This window comes from Saccostrea echinata, unplaced genomic scaffold (genome assembly GCF_033153115.1).
Source record: "Saccostrea echinata isolate AGI-Se365-2 ecotype Australia unplaced genomic scaffold, CSIRO_AGI_Sech_v1 ptg000009l, whole genome shotgun sequence".
Taxonomy (NCBI): domain Eukaryota; kingdom Metazoa; phylum Mollusca; class Bivalvia; order Ostreida; family Ostreidae; genus Saccostrea; species Saccostrea echinata.
In genome coordinates, this window is record NW_026889758.1 from 29,252,421 (window position 1) to 29,276,344 (window position 23,924).

A 23,924-nucleotide genomic window follows, 5' to 3' on the forward strand; every position below is an offset into this window, starting at 1 on the left:
AGAATTTTTTCAGTTTCAGGATGAGCATAGGGTAAGGATTCATTCAATCAGACATCATAAAGTCAGTTCAGGAGCAGAAAGGAATGGCGTCATGCTAGGATCATTCATTTGAAAACCCTCAAATCCCCATGAAGTTTGTTGACACCTGCGAAATGTGAGTGCACCGTGTGCGTGTTGTAGTACAGTAGGGCCATAGGTCAGTAAGTTCTCTAACCATCACTGATTTAGCTACTAACATAGATGTCAATATGCATGACCCATTAACACAGTTTTAAAAAATCTTAAGGTACGTATTTCGTGACATTATTTTAACCTTTTGAACAAAATCAGTTCAAGGATGAAACAAGATGAAGTAGGTCTAAGTCTTAACCACTGGGATCTGATCTTATAGTAGGGTTTTTATTAATATATTCGATCAGTGCATATTATCTATTCAAGATATATTACTAAAGTCAGGTACTCTTCACACAATTGCTCCGAAGAAAATAGTTCCATTCATGATCAGTAGATAAAACATTACAACAAATATTAAGAATAATCATGTATATTTAATACGTTAAAGAAAACAAAATTATCGTTAAAAGATTTTAAGAAAATCACTTTTTCCCCAGGAAAGCAAATAAAAAGTTTTCATATTCCTACGCTCGCTGCCTCCTCAGTCTTTTTCACGAAAATATATAGGTCACACTTCGATTGATAATGATAAATCTTTTCACCAGTTATATTACTGTCATGATTATTGTTCGTTAATTGCCGTATATATTTTCTTTTGAGTTAGAATGTTAATCATTAACTGTGTGTGTGTTTTTTCTCTCTTTTTTTAAATAACGGAATGGTTATTATGGCTAAACACAACGTGATTTTCCGAGCTCGGAAAGATCTTCGCACGTGTGTAGACCTAGGCTATTTGATCTTGCAAGAACAGGTGTGTGCACCGTTCCCTAGTGACGCTTAGATCAGTAGACTGGGTATCAGTACTTGCTATGGACATAAAGAAGTTTAGAACTTAATACACCAGTTTCATAACAAGTGCAGGTTTTTTACTCAAGGTGAAGCCCTAGACTGGGCTAGAGGGGCTGAGTTACGGTCATCGATCTAACACGAAAATGTACTATTTTTGTAAATAAAAACATTTCTAGAAACAAAAATGAAGTTTATCTTCAAAACGTCTGTATATTCAAAATCAGTATATGGTGGAGGAATATTCAGTGATGCTCCATAGCCGCAACCGATCTCGCGCTTTCCTTTGCGTTTAACAACGGCCGTCAATGCATCACTGGACGAGTTCATTGATTACTCTAAAAGGTGACAGGTTGGAACATCTTTAACATCTACCTATACTTTGAGTGATAGTACTTTTTAATAGCACAAAATTAAAAAAATAAATTAAAATCTATCCTTGATAGATCTATAGTTTTGCTATTTATGAAAATGGGCTATCTTTGATAATCCATAATGGTTTGGACTTGTTTTGATTTTTTTTTTTACAGAAGATTCTATCATTGGAAAGTTAGATGGTACACATGTAGCACAGGCCCATAGTACGCGGGATTTTTTGGGAGTCCCCCCCCCCCCCTTTCACTTTGAAAACGTTGCTATAGGCCTGTAACATGCTATTTGGATTAAATATTCCTGAAAATGAGTGAGGCGTTAAATACATTTTTAAAATTATACGATTAATTATATTTAGTTTATGTTCAATGTGAAATTAAAACTATTTTTATGCATGTGCAACTTTGTGATAAAGTCACTACATGCATGTAACGTTATATATGTACATGCAGTTTGTTTCCTACTATATGCATATTTTATTCAACAAAAGATGTTGAAACTCAGTAGCCTAAATATTATGTCATTTTAGGATATTTATGTATATGGCACTTTTATAGTTGACTTTCTACAGCTTGAGTATCTCTGACGTTTTGTCAGTAAATACTTGTTTTTTTATTAGAAATCATCTGAACACAATGAAAATTCGAATAAATTAAAAGTCGAATATCTTGGATATGGGGTAACCCATATCTATTCTTGTTATTAGACACATTATGTGCACAAGTGAGAGTGGAATTTAGGAAACGGTATCCAGAGAGAGAAAACCGTTTCTAATATGCGTATGACCTTGTAATGCCTTCATGCAATATATACAGTATCTTTATATTATATAAGAAGATTATTTTCATAATTTTCATTGGCTGAAAGGACATCCTGTGATATTTGTCCTTTTTTAATAATGACGCGAAAGCACATCTGCAAAATATGATATCACACATGTCACAACTCAGCGCTCTGCTGAACCAAAGTTGCGTAGATTCCGTAGATTATTCACTTTGAGTGATTATATAATATAAATTTTATGGACTTCAGTAAACAGTCAATATGTGGTTATAAGGACCCATGTCAAGATATATTGACCTCAGACACAAAAAATGATAGGGACCTTGCAAGCTTGGTCGTTATCACTTTCTGGGTCTTCGGTCAGTATCACTTGACATGGGTCCTTACAACCACATATCGACCTACAATGAAGTCCATAATTGTATAATACATGTAGATGATAATATTAAAATGAATAATTTATAATTGCTGCCTTCTGTTAAGTAAACACTGTTTTAACACTAAAACTTTAAAAAGCATAATTGACTTATGGATTTGTGTGTATTTTACAGCATTTTACGTCTGACAGTATTAATATATAAAAGTACTTTAAAGTCGATCAGCACAAGTAATGCTTAAGGATTTTAAACATACTTAAGCAATGCATTTTTCAGATAGATATTTTGGTGTGAATGTTAATATTTATAAAAAAAAGTTCAAATTCTCTCTAAATAAAGTTGAACATCTTACATTTGACAATGAAGCACTTTACCTTCAACTTGAATAATGGCAGAGACATAAATGACAGAGATTTGCAAACTGTGCCACAAACAGGTTTATTTGCAAAATATAGCTAGATTCAGCAACTACAGTTACTACTCATTGTTTCTATATTTCCATATAAACTTAGATTTATGATATGTTTGATTGTGCTTTAATATACCCTTAGGCCGAGTGCAGATTTATTTTTTTCTGAATACCATCAAAAAGTTTTATGTACAGTATCTTCTCCCTTCATACTCATGGTACATTGCAGGGTTGCTATAATTAAAGGTTAGATGCACTCAGTCTAGTCTGTTATGTCACATATTTTGTTATATGTTAGTTGCATTTCCATAACAGAGTCTTTAACAAAAGCATTGATATTTTTCAGTAATACAGCTGAAAAATACTAAACCAATATAGGACCCCCTATATATCACAAGATTTCCAATAGCCAAGAATCTGTTATTTATGTGAGTGGTAACAGTGTAGTATTTTAAAAGCACTAGTGCATTATTCAGATTTATTCTTCAAATGTTGATTTTATATCATTTAAGTACTATTCAGAAATTTAGTTCTTATAAGTCCCTTTTATACTCAGATTTGCTTTTTCACTGATGATCAATCTCATTAGTCAAGAGAAAAGTATTGATTGATTCAACAATGAGTATTAACTCTATCGTTTTCATCCATGCATCTCTGTTGAGCAGATGTGACTTTGCTATGTTGATGGACATTTGTTAACTTTTCATCTCTGATCCAAAGCATACATTGTACATATAAAAATCTGTCATACATGTGGCAAAAAATGCACCCTATATTTAATTTTGAAAATATGTTCAAAGGAAATAACCTTATCACCCGAATTTACTGAATTTTTACAACCATATAGATGGTAATCTTTTTAAAAATGTTTCTAAGATTTTGACATCATGTTTTTGTTACAGAGTAACAGTAATTGTACATTGTGCTATCATAAATGTTACAAATATATGAAGAAAGAGGTACTGGTGCTTGTATTTACTGAGAACAAATGTGCCAGATGCCAGTATCACCGGAACTGTCTAATTTCATCAATTTATTAAGTCTTTGATGCTTAATGAACCACAGCACAATATGTTGAGGGTGCCAACATCATCAGTTGAGGTGTAGACATTTTGCAGTTTGCAGCAAATTTTAGGTGAATGCATAGCACCAGTCATCTAATTGTAATACGAAAGGAAAATCTTGAGATCTTGCACAAACAAAACATCATATTTTTTCACATGTGTGCATTTTTCCAGTTACTTTTTTACTGTACACTTGCTTGAATTCAGAGAATTGGTAATCTAAGAAGCAATATTTTATAATGACTTTTAACAATAAATGATTCTAAATGCCTTGTCAGATCCTGAAGTACCCATTGCACTTTAGCATACAATGCTTTTTAAAACCACTACTTGTGTAGCTGAGTCAACAACACTTGTCACAATCTATTTCTCTTATGAATCAAAAAAGTTTTGAATTGAATACCAGAAATTTTAGGCGACGTTCTGAATCCTATAGTGGAATAAGTACCCCAGCATAGAGCTTTGTGTTTCTGGGAAAATCCTAGTGCTGTGTCTGACAAAGAATGAATAGACGGTCATGTAAGTAATTTAAATGGGATTTGAATAACTTGTATTTATGTGTATACAGTGTATTTATAGTATATAGTCTAATGATTTTGAGCAATGTTTTGATTCGTTAATCTTCTTGTTTAGCATTATTTCCCTTGGCACATTCTTTGAGTGTCATGCTCAACATTCTGTTGGACCAATAGACAACAATAAGCTGATTTCAGTATCTACCTGTGTTTATATCCTGCACTATCTGTCTCCTTCACTGTGTAGACATTATTACTTTCACCTGGGACCTGGCTGATTACAGTTAAATACCTTGCAAACACTGGACTGATACTACAATACCAAGGAATTGATGACATTTGATGTGTGTGTCCGATTTTACGTTACTGAGCTATGATCTGTAATTATCCGCGATGTCACACCCTGGAGATCCCAAGTCCTCCTAACAATGCTGGACCCAATGGGCCATACCAGAAACTGGTTCATGAGAGTCAAAGGGCATAATCCAAATTCTGGTAGTTACTGAATAAAAGGTGGCAATGTTGTTTACTTTATAAACAATCCATATACCTCTCAATGAGTTATATATTTCAAAAAAGAGTTTATAATGGATTTAAGCTTGTCATCAAAGTCTTGTCTTGGGGTTTTATTTAGCTACTAAAGAATGCAGTATAGAGATGTTTGTTTTGTCACCTGTAAAAGCTAGTATAGGAGATATAGACCAAGGTACTATCTGTCTGTACCTTTAGAAACAATTTACAAATCATGTTGGTTTCTTATTAATATTTTCATAACAGAGAAATTTGGATGGAATTGGATCTTCAATGTATTTTTAGGTTTGAATTAATTAAAGAAATACTGGTATATTAATTCATTGTCTAGATAGATTAAAGAGAATGTTAACATATAATGTTTTCTTCATCTTAGAGTTTGTTAACAAAGTATCAAGAGTGATTTATTACATGTTTAATTCTTATTACCACTCCAAACTTATCTAATTTTACGAAGTAAATCTTTAGTCACTGTATCATCATGTTGTATTCCCAGAGAGGGAAACAGTGTTGTTACAGCAAGAATTTAAGGGCCAAGAGAATGGCAAATGATGTAATGTTATTTCTTGGCATTTACTCACTCTACTAATTACACAGTGGTTATTAGGTTAGATTTGTAACTTGAGTGATGTTAGTGATGGAAGTGACTGGGATTCTGTAATTGGAGCCAGGTATCAGGTATTAACTTCAGGTGACATGGTCAGTCACACGTACAACATGGTCCAGGGATTACTTCATGCCTTAAGACAGAATCTGTGAAAATAGGAAAATTAAGTCTCCAGTGTTAAGACAGGCTAGGGCTGTGTATTAGACATGGGTGGACTATTGTTACAAATTGGTATGTTCTAAAAGGATAACAATGTCGGCTGCATACATGTTGAAGGCCAAAACTTTGTGGTATGTAGCCATTTTTTCCCGAATGCAAAGGTTATTGCAGTTGTTTGTAAATAAATGTTTGATTTATAGATATTATAACTGAAAAAGTGATGCTAATATTTTTTTTTTTGGTGAAGTAATGTATAATACAATGATTTTAAAAAAAAGTCAGGTTGTCTTGTAAGAAATAAAACAGCCATCAGTATAGATTACATGTACTACCTGGTTTTACCTGGCTAGGGAGAGAGAGGAGATTATCTCTAATAGACCAGGGTGAGAAATTCCTGCCAGGACATATGTATAAACTTGTTTACCATCAATAAAGAAATCGGATCTGTTTGTAAGAGGATACATGGATCCCTACAATTTAAAGCCATTTAGTCATTGATTGATTTTAGCAAGTTTAGGTAATTGCATTTTTAACCTACTTAATTACACAGTTAATACATTCCTCTAAGACGTCTACAAAGTATCCTCCAGTTTCGGGACATTATATGGCTGAGTGGATCAGAGTGATACCAGTTCAAATCCAGACTCAGTCATTTGATATAAAATAGCTGCTTGTAACAGTTCACTTAGAGACAATGGTTTTATGTCAGACCACAGAAACGGAATATGAAAACAATAGTTTTTTTTTTTTCTCCAGTAGCTAACCCTTTATAGACAGGCAGAAATTGTTTACATTACTATAAACTTTATACGTGTGGAATGCATTTGATAAATAAAATATGTTGACAGCTATGCTTTCAAATTTCTTATATTACCTCATAATTTATTACATGTACATCTCTGATCCTTTTCTCTATGTAGTCACGTTTTAGTGAATAATGTAGTCTCAATGTATCATTTACCAAATGCTATTAATGTACTATTCTTATAGCTGCCTGCTTTTTAAAATGAAGAGGGAAAAATAAGTGCAGTAAAGCAATGAATGCTGAAACATGTTTGTGAATTATAAAACTCCTGATTTCCATTTTGTGTATATTTAAAAGAAGTCTTAGTAATTCAAAGGCTCGGAGAATTGATATCCCTATCCGAAATACTGATGAAAAGGAAAAGAAATGCATTGGACAAACTGTCAATATCATTAATAGATCAGATGACAGTAAGATAAGGGATGTTCCATTGTTAAATTATAAGTAAGATTAAATCCTTTGGTCAAAGGTTCTGTCTGTTGACAAGAGGGATTGTTAAAAGGATGAAATTGGTTTGTATATACCTATAATGAATCTCCATTCATCCATCCCAGATTTTGATATTACTTGGAATAATACTTAGTATTAACTTGTTTGCTGCTTTGTTCTGTTCTTTAGATGGAGGGGTCAATATTTATATTTTGATTTCAATGGCCAGTAGTAGTGGGGACATGGGTGTTGTGGGTCAAAGGAAATTACCGTAAGTAACCCTCTCTGTTGCTTAATTTGCTCTTCAGTTTTTATCAATCTCGCAAATCAGAAAGCGTCCTTTAAACAACAGGGTGTATGTATTGGAAATGGAGCCATAGTGCTACGATAGGAATCATTTATCCATGGCACATCTATTTTTTAAAGCGATTTCTATAGGGTTATTCTATATTTTCCTCGGTGTTGTATACTCTATATAAGGAGGATTTCAATTGACATTGTGTCAGAGTGTATTGGGTGGCCGTTAGTGATTGAATATTGATCATGATTGAGGAAACAATTGCCGAATTGAAAAGTCGGGTATACAGAGTCTCTAGTATAGTTAGGAGGTAAGATGGTTTTATCCATAGTATCTTTTAAAAATGTTTATTTGAATAAGTTACAAGATATATCTGTGTTATAAACTCACTGAAGTGGATGAACATATTGTTTTGATGAACGTTAGCAAAGTTACCTCCCTTGCACTGCTGTTATTCATTTAAAATGTGTACAGTGGTATGTTTGCTGATTAAAACATTGTGTGTTATGTTTTCTAAGAGTAATACATGTAATTTAATGGTTTTATCTATTCCATATGGCAGAAGAAGTTTGATGTTTTTTGTTTTTTTTTTTAATTCTCTCATTGGAGAGCACATATTTTAAATGATTTGGTCATGTAAATAAGAAACACTTGCACCCAGAATACATCAGCCAGAATCTTGAAAAAAAATTTAGATTCGTGATGCTGAATATGAACTGATGATGGTTTCAGAGTTATTTTTGTGAAGCTAAGATTGTTTTTATTTATAAGTTCTTTAATTTCATGCTTGGTGTGACTTGGATGGAGTCTAGATAGCAGGTGACTGATTATCCTTCACTGTGTATTGGGGAAATATGCAGGAAAGGAGGAAATCTTGCCAAGCAGTTGTCTTTCTTCTCTGTAAATAGAATGTCAGTAGAGTGAATTGTCCAGGCACCAAACAATGAAGGGGTACTGTCTACATGAATTTATTTTATTTGTTCTGAGCCATGGAATCGAATGAACCTCTTCTGTGAAAACTGTCAGACATACTTTTACTGTCTGGATTAAATGTTACATTTTCTACTCATCTCAAATTGTTGCACGGCAAGTCATTACAGTAATTAGTCCAGATCTTTTACTAGTCAGTAGTGGTATAGATCAAGTCCAGTTGTATTTTCAGTAGAAAGTAAACAAAAAAAAGGGCTTTATACTAGTACTGGCTTCTGAGACAAAATGACATTGTCATTTGGACTTCCTCTGTAGTATAGGTACCAAATTTTTAAGATGTCTGATTACAGAAGGATATTTCTTCACAGAGAAATCAGACTTCATTCTCCCTTCTTATAAGCTGAGCTTTTGATGACTTCTTTACAATAACTTTTTCTCCTGTCGACAAACTACTTTGTAATTTCTTCCTTGATTTTTTTATACAATATTTACATCCAATGACTCTGAAGCAGTGCATACAATTTACTTCTTAACTAAATCTGATTTTTAAACCAGCTTACTCAAGATATGAAAAAAGTGTTTCAAGAATCTTCCATCCATGTTATGTTCTGATTAAAAGTACAATATTATGGGATTTTTTTTCATTTCATATTGAATAAGTTGGAGACAGATATATAGATATAAACAGGGAAGAGTGACTTTAGAATGGAATGAAATAGGAAGGTACGTTATTTGATATTGCAGGTGCTTTTAGTGAAAAAACATATTTATATCCATATCATTTTGTAAAGAGAATGTACAACAATTCATTCATAAAAAAGAAAACATCTGTATGCCTCAAATGCATGTACAAATGGCTACCCTGAGACAGAGTATGTGTGGCTTTATTGGGTGAGTGTCCTGCTTGTCTTCTTGTGATGGTGGATGTTAGTGTTGATGAACAACACTTGCTGTGAACCTGCTGAGAGTGAATACCAAATGTTACCACAAAGCTCCCAAAGATTTCAGTGACAGTAGCAGCCCAGAATCACTCTGTAAACAGCTACAGGCAGGGGGTGCATGTGCCTTTGTTGTGAACTGTTCCTACGGATATGTATATGTACAGGTATTTGACAACGTGTTGATGTTGAATATACTGTACAGAAAAATACAGGCTTATATGGGAATTTATGTCTGATCAGGCATGTTTTGACATCATAGTTGCAGGCAAAGTGCTAAAGTTGTGTGTTATGGAGATATCAGAAACAATATGCTCTTCTTAATGAAGCTGATAATAAGGATGTAATTAGAATCAGAGAGCACCTGTTTCATATTCATTCTGAAAGCACAGTAGAGGGGAGAGGTTTACCAATCTCTCTGTCAGACAGATGAAGAGGATACTTTAATGGCACTAAAAGTGTAGTTGATTCTGATTAAATTAAGCAGTTGGAAGAACATTTACCTGTTTATACACAGAAAAGTTATGAATCTATTAAAGAAAACAAATTTTCGGCTAAGATGGGGATTGAAAGAATCTGACAGTTGAAATAATTCTTTGACTTGGAAATCATATGTCTGTTGAATAAAAAAGTCTTTATCTTTCAGTAACTTAGATATTTCCATTAAATTTGTTGATAAATTCTCAGATCTGGATCTTATAAATTTACGCTTTTACAGTGGAGTGGGATCTGTTTCTGACATCACACAACCATTTCCCGTAGCTGTTGTTTTTATATGTTTCAATCTTGCTGCCGTTTGATTGCTCCGTTTGATTGCTCCGTGTACCTGTGTATTCTGGGAAGGGGTGTCCGAGAGAGGGTGATAAGTTAGATCCTGTATCAACTTTTATCCTGCAGTATTAACTCTTTAGATGAATCTTCCTCCAGATTGATCTGAAAAACTATGTGATGATAGATGAGATTACAAGACTCTATCAATGGTTAAAGTTATATATGGCAGCAGCAGTTATTCCTGATTCTGAAATACAACTTTACTGAGAAGAGAATCATTTTGTGACTTGAAAAACAGAATTGGTGCTCAAAGATTTCAAAAACAGATTTTTGAGAAATTCTTATGGATTATAATTAAAAAAAGAAGATATTATTGGAAGCCTACTGTTCAGAAGGTGTTGCATGGTTATCTTTTAGGAGTTTGGATTATACATTTAAAGATAGCATCGATTATCATGGCCTTTATCTTTGGGGGAGAGAAATATGGATGATGGTATTGCACAGCTACAGAGTTGGTGTTTATATTACTACCTGACTACACACTCGGTGAAAAAGAGAATATCTTATGCACCTTTGTAGACTCATTATGTAAGAGCCAGACAGCAGGAGAAACCAATTCAATCTGTTGTTTTTGCTAAAGGATACTGATATATTTTTGTGGGGGATTATTATCTCTGGAATTTGGTGTGTGCATATTTCTCTGTTATACTCCAAACATTTCCAATGAAAATCATGTCCTGGATGTCCTCTTTTGTTTCTGGTACAGATGCCACCAGAAACCGACCCCCCACTCCAGATTTTCCTGTGGTGTTACCGCCAAACATATCTGGACCAAGTAATCTTTCCATCCAACAAAATGACCGGCAGCATGTTTCAGCACCAAGCACACCCACAGAGACCAACTCCCTGACTAGACAGAACTCCCTCCCACCTACCCAGGGACATGGACCAAATGCCATTTCTGTCAACAGACAGAACACAATACCAAGAACCAGCCAAAGACCAGTACTGCAGAATGGCATCATCAGAGTTCGTGGAAGATCCTCCACCCCAGATAGAGTGTCCCCAGGAATTCCTCCCACCCCAGTCACTCCACCTCCTGGATATGCCCCATCACACATCATGCAGGTAGTACCACCCTCCCCACGGGCAGTTAGGAGAGGGATTAAGGTTCTGCCTGGAAGCCCAGGGGTAGGGAGACGCCCCCCTACACCTGATGAGTCTGTCATACAGGACCTTTCGTGGCTTGAGCATCACTCAGTGTGGACAGACAGGCAAGATTACAAAAAGTATTCTTTCCACTATAAAGTCTTGCATGGTTTGTGTTGATTGTTTTGAATTATTTTTTATACCTTTCTAGATATTCTTTTTTTATACAAGATTTGGAATTTGGTCTTATTGTTTGCCTTTGGTTGAATTTCAGTATGCATAATATACATTTGACATTTACTGCCAGATCAGGATTATTGTAATTGCGGTTACAAGTGGCTTATTGCTGTAATACAAGTGTAATTAGGTTTGACTTAATTATGAATGTATCGGAAAACATCCCAGTTGTTTATGTAAAAACAGATAGTTTGTATCATATTAACACATGCTTCATCTGAACATCAGAGTACCCTATATCATTCTACAATGTATAGTGGAATCTTACACATGATGATGTCTTTGATGTTTGAAAACTTTGCCAGAATTAACTGTTATAGGTAACAGGACCATACTCAAGTGAAGCTAGGCCAGTCAGGATTACATTCATACATCACTATCAGCTACCATCTTGCTCTTGAAAAAAAATAACACATTTCCTGTTTCACACTAAGAACTGACATAATTAGTTTTTTTTGACTACAAGTACTGGTAATCCAGTTTCAGAAAGTGCATTCAGTATATAACTAGTTATTTCTGTATTTTCTTGGATAGGTATTTAGAGGTCCAGGTGTATTGATGCAGGAATCTTATAGAATTTGAGAAGTGTTTTCTCCTGACTCTTTGTAAATATTTACACCAAACTATTTGATGAATTCATTTATGGGGAAAAAATTTTGACTGATGTATTATCTCATGCAAGCTAAAAAAATACATTATTCACCAAAACTACTCAACAATTCATTCCTGAATTTTGTCTGCTTCATCAAATATGTGATAGTTTTTTATTTCATTCTTGAATATATAATTCAACGTTTGAACTATTCAAGACATTTGAAAAGTTGAAGGTCTTTGTCTAAGTCTGGTCAAGTTCATATGTCAGTGTCTGTCACCACTGTGGACATTCAGTTTCAAGTAATTAATTATTCCACAACAACTGAAATATAGACATAAACAGCTTTTTTTTAAATCACAAGCATATTTTATATTTTAGTTTCTTTGAATTAATTTGTGCTGTTAGCAGCTTCTCTTACTTAATTCACTGATTAGCTTTCTCTTTAAGTGACTTTTGGAGAAAGGGATTGGCTGGAGTTTTGGTATCAATACTGTATAAAATATTAAAAAAAAACAATTAAATCTCTTTTAAGCTCTAAGTGAATGTCTGGTTATCTTGCTGTTTTGTGCTCTGTTCATTAAGTTGATGTACAGTTCTCCAGCAGGGCTAGGAGGGTTTTATGTACCTTCTATTTTGTACACAAAATATTGTTTGCTCAGGTTTTAGAAGCAAAGTCCTCTCATAATGCATATTATATTTTCTCTCCAAGATAATAACTAGTTGTTTATTGGCACCAAAATGAATATAAGTGTACTTCCTTGTAATAAACTTTGTTATTACATGTAAATACATGTTAGATGTACCAGTATGCTAGGTTTGTAAAAAATATCCATGATATCATATTTGCCCCATTAATTATCCCTACCCTCGGACTGAATCAATATATCTTGAAAAATTGATATGTATCGATATTTAATAGTGTATTTTAAGAGTGTATGTATCATATTGAAACTTAAATTTCAATTATGTATCAGTCAGGTAGTTTATCTCTCAATTCTGTGTAAATGTTGGGAATTTTTATGACCAAAGATTATATTTACCATTTTGAAATAAAACTGATCTATAATGAAATCAACATTAAGCAGATATCACATCTTAGATAATTATTGCATTACATATAGACCATGGTACTTCTAATTATTGGTTTTATAAATATTAAAGTCTATTTTATAATGACAGTAAGACAAGAACTATAAAATGAATTTAAAATACTCAGTTCTGAAATTTATGCATTTTAAAAATGATTCATATTAAGACTTTTATGATAGAATTATGGATACAAAACTCCAATATATCATGCATCGCTTCAAAAGATATTGTATCATGTTGATATTTTTTTATCAACACACAGCCTTACTTTGCCCCTATATATTAAAGTGCCCACATTGTGATTTTAAATCTGAAAAAAAACTCCCAAACATCTCACTAATTGCAGACTTTGCATACAGCGTATTTATATGATTAAAATACTATTATTAAAAGTATCTTAGACTACCCTCTTAATTAAATTTCAAACATCTCTGTACCTAAAAAAATCTTTTGTTGATATATAACATGATAATATTCTTTTTAAAAAACTTGTATTCCAAAACAAAAGTGAAAGGTTTACAACAATTACATGTATGTGCAGAGTTGCACTGTATTTTATTCTTGATGATAAACAAAAAACTTGGAGATAAAACAGTATAAACAACTGAATTGATCTTTAAGCTTTCAAATTTTGGTAATTCAGTCTGTCATGATTTAAATTATTCTCATTTCTTGTATGACTTTCTAGATCTCAGCTGCCATTTGTTGAACATCTAAGTATAGCTAAAGAGTGCTTGCATTACTACCATATTCATAGCTATAGATTAAGTGTCACATTTCAGTTGCTCTTTTATTTGTAAACACCTAGTGGCTAGAGTATCTTTTAAAAGGTTTTTATAAAGGAAAAACAATTATTTCACATTATTTGATTTTTACATTTACCTCCAGCCTTCCTTTTTTTTAATGCATGCATTGTAAAATATAAGTGGTCAATCTAATAACAGCTCTGTATTCTCAATTTTCCAAATACCTTGGGTGCTTATTAGGGTGAATACAGTACATTAATTGAATACAATGTATTCATTTGGTTTCAACCCCCCCCCCCCCTTTCTAAAGGGAAAAAAAAGTAGCTTAGTTTGAAATTTTGAATGTAAGGTGACCTATCAGTTATGATTTTATCAGTGCTTTCTGGGGAGTTTATTTGGTGGATGTTCTGAGCAGTTATATACTTGTCTGGGGTTATAAAGTCTAACAAGAAACTGTAAATCAAATCAGATTAATAATGGCTTCCTTGGAGCTGAACAGGTCCTAATATTACAACAGGTGGAAAGAGAGAAATGGAATGTATGGATAATCTAGGTATATCCATATTATCATTGATTTTTATCTATCCTCATCTGGGAAAACATCAATCTATAGGTACTGATGTAGATGAAAATTTTGTTGTCAGCTGTGAGTTTGATAGAAAGTGAAATGATATCCAAAGCTGTGAAGTTTTTATCCATCATTGAGGTGCCGTCTTAGTGCCTATAAAAGGACTTGATTTTTTTGACAGTTAATGCTGGAGGGAATAAAATAGAAAATCAGATAAGAGGACAAGGAGCTGCTTGTGTAGAGCATCTAACACTGATTCAGAAGTAGAGCTGATAAAGTCACAATTTCTGCAATATGCCAGCCTTTGCCAACAAATTTAAAGCAGTGATTAAAATTTACAGAGGTTTTGTGGAATGAAAGTGAAATATTTGTCTGACAGCTACCTGGTTTTGATGAAGTGGGTTTGGATGTTTATTGGCTAATGATTTGTTGATTGGTGGCCAGTGACCCACATAGACAGAAAACCCCCAGGGTCACATCTGACCTTAGGAGCAGGACTTCATATTAGCTAGCTTGTTAGTCAGGTGTAATTTAATCAATAGAACTGGATTTTAATGATAGTGGTAATCAGATTAATATATATCTCTGAGGAAATCAATCAGACTGTGAAGCTTTAAGCTATATTCACTTAACTCTGGGGAAGTGCATGAAAGGCAAGTTAAAACAGTCCATGCAATACTGTCCAGAAAAACGTCGGACCTGTGGTTAATGACTATTGAGCCTATAAGTGGAATATGGTGTACTAGCTTTTGAAGACTTGGTGAGACTCTGTGACAGATATTTGTGTTTTGGAGGTATTATCATGTCTAATTCTGTTCTGTCACATGGGCCTCTGAGGTCCACAGATTCTGTCATACAATACCGACTCGGAGATTTCGGGACTATGGATGATGAAGTTTTTGATGACTGGACAGAAGTTACTGTCAAGTAAGAAATATCAGAGGTTTATTTAGGCTGTTTTGAAGCTCTTTTACTAGCAATTTATAGCTTTGACAGTGAGTAGGTCAGGGGTTATTCTCTGGATATGATAATCACTGAACATGAATTTTTATTGATTTAAATGGTATTAAACTTACCGTCATACATCTTTTGTGCGTGTGAAATCTTTTAATTATGCATGCTTCTTATTGTAACACAACATATAACTGTACAATCCCTTCAAGTATTTTGTTCCTGTAGTGTTGTAACACAATGCTTTGTTATTCACATAGAATGTTTTCCTTATTCCATTGGACTTCTTTCATGGGGCAAATAAAACATACATTTCACATTAAAAACTTTATTGCATTACTTAACTTTCACCTTTGAGAAAGGTATTCAGAAGCATGTTGATGTATTTAGAGTGACATCAATCAAATTTTAGACAAATTTAAAAATGGCATTAATTCAGTCACTGGAAAGGTATGATAAATGTGAAAAATGCCCTAGAAATTACATCAAAGTGGCCACAGCACTGTTGGTCTGTAACTTTATTCATACATGTTTGTGTTTGACAGGGAACAGCCCATCTTCACAACGAAGGCACATGTATTCCAGATTGATCCAGACACCAAGAAGAACTGGATCCCAGCAAGTAAGAGTGCTGCCAGTGTTTCGTACTACTATGACACGACACGGAATACTTATCGCATCATCAGTGTGGATGGATCTAAGGTGAGGCAGCATTGACAAGATCACTATAATACATATCTGGAGATCTCACAAGATATCTTGTATATGAAACAGATTCAGTTTTGTTGACAATTAGAAAAACACCTGAATTCTTTCAATATACAGGTTATAAGTTTAAAATGAAATAGGAAAGCAGTGAGGAAAACAATGGTGTATGTCGTTTATGGAGATATTGTACATGAACAATCAGCAATTCTGTACAGAAATTTGACATTTATATGCATATAAAATGTTTGATTGTATAGTTCACAAACCTATATCTGAAATGAAATGTTGCAGTCAGAATGGTGAACTCTGACAGACATATCTGATGTGTCCATAGACATCTACTTCAGTGTCAGTAAATAATTTGCAATGAATGGAAATTAAAAAATCTTTATATTAAACAGACATTGAATAGCATCATACCAAAAGATTTTCCTCCCTTTACTAAAGTATATACATGTACTTGAGGTGCCCATGTTAGGGGTAAAATATTTAATGTTGGGCATATTTAAGAAGATGTGATTAATATAAATCTCCACCTTATCTCTGAATTATGTAAGAAGATGGGATGTTGCTTCTCAGCAGTAGACCATCAAGCTATTTACCTGCCAGTGGCTCGTTTTCACTGCCTTTTTTTACTGGGAGATAATGTGAAATAAATTTTGAGATTCCAAAGTTGTGATTCAAACTTATTCAGAGTGAATCCAATCCCACAGATAAATGAAATTGTTTATATTCTGTAAAAATTACATCAAGGCATGATAGAGATAAAGTAGGCAGTTTTCTAGGATGTTAGGCCTATATCTGTCTTTTTTTAGTGAGCAACTGGGGAGTTAAGCTGGAAACTTTTAAATAAATTAAATTGTATTTGACATTCAGAATGCAATAATTTAAATTTCTCTTATTTTTTTAAAAAAAAGTGTCTCTCACATGTCTAGGAGTTTCTTTTGAAAAAACCAAGTAATTTCTTTTTTCTTTTTAGATGACACATTTTTGATTGCTATGTTAATATTATTTTTCTGAAGTAATTAATGGCTAGATTACTCTCTTATTTCATAGTCACAATTTGTAATTAAATTCAGAAAGAAGTACTTAGTTTCATTATACTACAAGTATACTGTCAAATCACACATTCTCATGGGGGTTTAATTTTCGTTGTTTTCGAGGTATGAAGAGACCCACCACAGAATATAATATTTCACATACACAACTACTCAACATTTTTCATCCATGAAATCAATTCCCCACGAAGCCATATTTTTTCCTCAAACCACGAAAATTTGACCCCATGAAAATGTGATTATTCAGTCAGTGAAAATGATCAATGCTTCAATCTATTTTTCATTTATCAATGCTAGAATACTTTTTTACCAGTTGAAGTATATACAGTTCATATACATGCTATTATTTATTAATGAATCATCTCTGTATAGACTACATTATAACCTCTCTCTCTCTCCCTGTGATAGGCCATCGTCAACAGCACCATCACCCCGGGGATGACCTTTACCAAGACGTCACAAAAGTTTGGCCAATGGTCGGACCCCAGGGCTAACACCGTGTACGGTCTGGGATTTCCCTCCGAGCAAGAGCTACAGAAGGTCAGTGCAAGGAAGTGTTAATCATCTCAGTGATTGATCACACACAACGTATATTACTGTCATTGTATAACTGTGCTAAAAAATAATACTATAGGCAGTGAGATTTTTTATGTGTAGAAAGAGCAGAAAATTTTATTGGAGCAGAACATATGTGCACAAAATTTCTACTTGGAAAGAAAACCAACATATGCAGTACTTTTTGAATTAAATTTATTAATTATATTTAACATAGATAAATGTCTTGAAATATTTTATTAGTTTCTTGAATTAGGGATATCTGCTTCTCAGCCAGGAATGATAACTCTTAAAATCATTATTTAATTTAAAAAAGTCTCATAATGAAGCTTGAAATTGAAATCTTATCATGCAGCAATTTTAATTTCATGCATCTCAATATGATTCAAGGTTCTTTAAAGTCTTATTAAAGTTGATTTTGTACCCCATAAAAGTACAAAAAATGAATTTATTTAGAGAAATTGAATTTCCTTTGATCTAGTCTTAGATACCAATGCTTAATGGCATAATATGAAATTAAAATTGATCTGTGATGTCTTGCACAAGCTTTTTGCTCTATGTATTATATAACAAATGAGTACATGTAAATTAAAGAACTAAAATACTGTATTAAAAAATATGCAATTTTAACCAAATGCCTGGATACCTGTAGCTTTTATATATATATATATATATATATATATATATATATATATATATATATATATATATATATATATATATATATATTTGTTAATCAATTTTCAATTAGAATATGCATAGCTGGTGCTTTTATTTGCATTTCCAGAAAATTTACTTGAGATTTGATTTGATAATTTTTCCTCTATAAATATGATTAACTATAATGATGAACTTTGAAGAAATACTGTGGGTAAATAAACTTTACTTTGCGAATTCAGAGACATTTGTATGATCATTTCCAATTACTCAACTGCTGATTTTCAGAACCTATGATTTTGATCAATATACATTGTTAAAAAAAAAAGAATTTAAAAACCAAAAATTATAGGGTTGTGTAATTATACTAGAATAATGTAAGTTGATAGACATAAATGTTATTAAATGTATTTTATTTTCTACTTCATATACAGTTTATTGAAAAATTCAAGGAAGTGAAGGAGATGACACGTCAGGTGGTCAGCCAGACTCCTCCCACTCCCCCAACAGCCAATCAGAACTCTACCTCACAGGTGAACGGGAATGAGGAGTCACACCCCTCCTCCTCCTCCAAGCACGCAAATTCCTCTCAACCAAGACAATTCTTGCATCACAGAAGCTCTAGTTTGTCTGCCATGCAGGTTGGTGTGGGTTGCTTCCCTTTGTTTCTAACCCTTTGCCTTTGTAGTTTAAAAATAAAAAAAAAAAAAAAAGAAAGAAAAATTATTGGAATTTTTTTTTTTAAATACAAAAATCTTATTTTAGACAGAGTGAATATTTCAATTGAAAAGCTATCTCACTGCTATGGCCAAAATTCACTGTTTTTTTTAAATAATAAGAAGGGTTAGTAGGTAGAAAAATTTAAGCATATTGATGCTGTATAAAATTCTGGTTTTAAGCTGTAGGTAACTTAGAATGAGATCATCTGTGATGTAAGGTCGCTGAATTACGCTCTATCACATAGAAAATTTATGTTATTATGTGTATTCACGTCTCTTATTACCTCTTAAATATTCAATGTTATGCCTGCATACACCAGGAATGAATGACAGAGATTTTTATTGTAAATGCTAACTAAATCTAAAATGCTTGCCCTGATTCTGCTTTTATTTTCACCCAGCAAGACTTGTATTTGGATGTAAGAAAGTAGATAAACAGAGGGATATTAACTAATGTGCATGAATTTATATGGTGGATGTTTCTGATTATTATTTATATAAATTTTAAGTTCAATACTTTTATAACATTATCATATAGACAGTTCATGTGTACACAAGGTATTATATAACAGTTCTGTTATTTGGGCAATATTATAATCTTTAATTATTTCACTAATTGCATGCAGGTGTTGAGGTACATGCAAATGATTTTTTTTTTTTTGAATAAAGAACAAAGCTTGGACATTAAGACATCAAATTAAAGCCAGAACAAAGCTCTAATTACTTCTTTATTGTATTTACTGTGATTTACAATTACCTAGAATTTGTTTATGTCATTTAAAATAAACTTGAATGCTTGTAGGGCACAGAGACATCTAAACAGGATGTCAATCTGAGAGAGAGGAGGAATTCTTTCAATACCCCAGGCTCTCCGAACAACAGTTCTAACAATGCCTCAGAGAGTCAACTCAAATACGAAAATGATCGACTTAAGTTAGCATTAGCACAAAGGTAAGGGAATGAATGCCCTATTGATTTAAAAGGAGATCCTATTAGAATCAGAAAATATTCCTTAAAAGGATTAAAATCCAAGAACTTTGAAATAAATTTTTGGAAGGTATTTTTATCACTTATACCATTGTTTTGTATTGTTAGTTCTACTAATGCCAAGAAATGGGAGGTAGAGTTACAGACCCTGAAGAACAACAATGCTCGACTGACGGCAGCACTTCAGGAGAGCACCACCAATGTGGAGGAGTGGAAAAAACAACTGGCTGCTTACAAGGAAGAGAGTGCCAAAATGAAGAAAAAGGTAGGACTTCTAATATAATTAACTGATATAATGATGTTTCTGATGTAAAGGATTCAGGATGGTCATTGAGAAATATGATGTGAAGTAAAAGAAAAACTGTCTTTTGATATTCATTTCAATTTTACCAAATACTGTAGTTTCCATAAATAATTGTTGTGTAATTATGGGAGAAGCACATCACTCGCGAAATAAAATTACTCACTTTTATTTTAATATTGCTAAAATACATATAAAAAGTCTAGATCAACAGTCCAATTGCAAATTCATAATCACCTAATTTGGCATCTTCGAGTCAATTCGTGATATTAAGTACTTGTGTAAAATAAGGAATCTACAGTACTTTGGTCCTTGCAAGATTTTTTTTTACTCCATTTAAATAAAATTTCAAATTTCGTCATCAATATTTTTATTTCTAAATCTTAGATTGTAGAATTAGAGAAGAGACAAAGTGGGTCAGAACAGGTGGCCGCCTTACAGACTGAGTTACAGCAGCTCACAGAGAGGTTAGAGAGAGTTCAACTGGATAACCAGGACAAACAAGATGTAAGTGGAAGTCCTAATTCATGTACTCTTCTTACGTGGAGGGTTAAAACAGCTTTTGTCAGTGATAAATCTTACATTTTGTATTGAAACATCACATTTTATATTAACACCATTTTGTAGGAAATTAACCAACTTAGTCTTCGACTTAGCGAGCTATCAGCCAGAGAAACACAAAGTTCTACAATGCAAAATAGATGCAAGGTAATACTGTACATCCAACTATTTTTTAACAAATTTCTTTTGTAAATAGCAAATTATAACTAAACAATTGAAGTACATTAGTTAAAGAAATTAGGTAAAATTAATTGTTTTTTGTACAGTCAATCCTTTATTAAGAAATCTATTAAAGAAATTTTTGAAATGAATACAGAGAAGTGTGTATTTTCATTTTGAGTTCTACTGGAGGCAGAAAATGATGGAAGTCAGAAGTGAATGACACTGCTTCATGAATCTGAAGCAAAAGTGACTAATTTTAAGTACAACACAACACAAACCTACAGACGAATCAAGGACTATAAAAAATAACAGATTTAGAACTCATAGACACAGGTTTTTAAGGCAATAAAGATTATTAAATTTTTTGTTAGCAAGTGGCTCATTAAGGCAGGCTTAACTTTATTTATATTCAGTTTACCATATAATATTTGTTAAAATTAATTTTTCAGAAATTAGAAGAAGAGAATGAGCATTTATCATTGAAGCTGGAAGATCTTCAGAGACAACTGACAGAGAGAAACATGTCACATGATCAAGAAAGTTCTGAGTTGCTTCGTCTGGAAGATCAACTCGGCAGTAAAGTGACAGAACTGTATGAAATCCACGAGCAAATTGTTTCACTTATACGAAAGGAATCTCACAGCTGATAGCTGGTTGTCTCTCTTAGTCATAATCCATTAAGAATTGACAAAGATTTTACTTTTATCCAAGAGTAAATGCTCCTCCACATGTATTTCAGTGATATTGACCAAAGGAGCTTGTTTTGTGGGAATGTATATTTTTAATGTGGGAATGAACAGAAGATCTGAGTTATGTTTCTTTGTTTTGACTTTTCTTTCGAGAAGATATTTTTGTTGAAAACTGGTATGAAGTTTTCCTTTTGTTGTATGTTTACAATCAAGTTTGTGCCGTGTAATTAAGACTGCACAGAATCTAAAGCATAGTCTTATCTTCCTGTAAATTATTTAACATTTTATATAAATAACCTTTATAATCCAATTCAATTTTTTATTAAAAGATCTATATGAAATGTTGTTATAGATTGAAATGTTTGAATCTTTTACTTGTGTGTTTTTATCAAATCATTTGGTTTTTAATATTTGCCATGTGTATAAAAGGCTTTTTTCTTGGCAAGCTAAGCAGTTGTGTGTTGTTAGATGCTTCAGTGTTTGTATGGTTGTGTTGTATTCTGTATTGCCGCATTGTATATTAAGGGCAGCAGTGCAAGTTATTTTGTATTTTTTTTTCTCTTATCCAGCCAAATTTTAACCAGTGTTGTGAGACTTAAGATTTATGGAATTTTTGACAGGAAATCACTGATTTCCCCAGGTGCTTGCTTATATGCATTATCTGTAATTGTCCATTACAATAATATAAGGATCTGGTTGTTGTGTTCTTTGTTTTCTGGATCTGTTCAACATTATATAATTCTGAACAATTATAGAGATTCCACTATTTCTTTTTAATATATGTACTTAAAGTTATTGTTGTCTTCTCATTTTCAGAAAACTGATTAATTTATCATACTGCATTATCAGGACAGAGAGAAAAAATGCTATGCAAGTCACTCGATTAATATACTGATATTTTGGTATCATTAACCAACATTAGTGCCTTCTTTCTGCTATCAATACCTTTTTAACATTGAATCACTTAATTGTTAAATGTCAACATTTTTCACGTTTTCAATCCGTCCAAAAAAAGAACGGTGGCTTGCTGATGAGGGTGAAGGGTTTATATAGAATTATTTAAATAATGAATACTGTATACGAGTGTCGAGAGCTGTGCTAATTAACAGTTTGTTCACTGTTGTAGTTCTGTATCATTCAAACCAAATTTTAATGTTAGATGGAAATTCATTGTACTCCTCTGAAATGCACTTTTGTACAGTGTTCTGTAAAATGTCTTTTGCTGGAACCGTTGTCATAGTGTTTGAATTGGTCTCGACATTTTGTGAGCATTAACTACAGGCTTGTAAACACATATCACACATTTAAATTGTATCAACTATATGTGCTTGTTATAATCCTAGGTAAAATGATACATCATTTTATGCATAACTGTTCATTTGATAGGTTAACTAGTGAAAACCAAAGATAACAGTACATAAAAAATACCTGTTGATATTAATACTTTCTAGACAAAATATGTAAAGTAGTTCTTGATCAATCAAGGGAGTGGTCATTGTACTCAGGGAGAATTAAGGAAGTTCAAATAAACCGGATACAGTATTGCATGACAATGCTACTGTAAAATGAACAAGGATATTTGAATTATTTAACTGGAAATTGCCTTCAAAAATTTTTGAAGGTTTGATTAAAAAGCCTGTGACCTTAAATTTTTACCTAATGTCAGCTTTCAAGGTTATGTATTTTGTTGCCTTGTTAATTGTCATTATTTCATTAAAAAGTTGTTTTACTTATTAATTGCCCATCATCCTAATGTATGCAATATTTATATACACATGTACTATATGAAATATATACTCATTAATGAAATGAATAAAATAAAGTAAAATCCACAATTTATGTTTTGTTTTCTTCTATAAACAATAGCTTCTATATAATAATATGCTTTAATACCAGTAAAGCATAGAAGACTGTACCTTGTTTTGAATATTATTAACATTGTATGTAATTTGAAGTTTCCAAATCGGAACTTATTTTTTCCCCAGATAGGATTAATTAATTAATAATCAACAAAAATGACTCTTGAAGATGGATCCCAGCAAAGTGTTATGCAGGTTCCAGAAAAAAAATCATTTCAATAATGGATTCCAGCGATCAATGTGATACATGTATATGCTCTAGAAAAGAAGCCATGCAACAATATACATTTATTGACTGGGTTTGAGGGCAACGTGTTTTGTCGGACCCAAGAACCAACTGTTTGCCTGAGGCCGTTCTGGAAAAAAATGAAGGGCCAAGTATTAA

General features: G+C 32.8%; 1 protein-coding gene across 8 annotated transcripts; it reads left to right on the plus strand.

Moving 5' to 3' along the window:
• Window positions 1–5: 5 nt before the first annotated feature.
• Window positions 6–23,515, plus strand: LOC133182172 (homer protein homolog 2-like). 8 transcript variants are annotated; one of them, XM_061316919.1, is made up of 9 exons: window positions 6–31; window positions 15,829–15,985; window positions 17,458–17,589; window positions 18,696–18,902; window positions 19,783–19,931; window positions 20,076–20,232; window positions 20,656–20,775; window positions 20,896–20,976; window positions 21,441–23,515. In XM_061316919.1, the coding sequence occupies exons 1-9, from the start codon at window positions 21–23 to the stop codon at window positions 21,636–21,638; spliced, it is 1,212 nt and encodes a 403-aa protein (XP_061172903.1). In that variant the 5' UTR covers window positions 6–20; the 3' UTR covers window positions 21,639–23,515. The 8 variants fall into 8 exon arrangements, with proteins under 8 accessions (XP_061172903.1, XP_061172901.1, XP_061172900.1 ...); XM_061316917.1 differs by having other exon boundaries at window positions 14–154; XM_061316916.1 differs by lacking the exon at window positions 6–31 and adding an exon at window positions 5,662–5,908.
• Window positions 23,516–23,924: the final 409 nt, after the last annotated feature.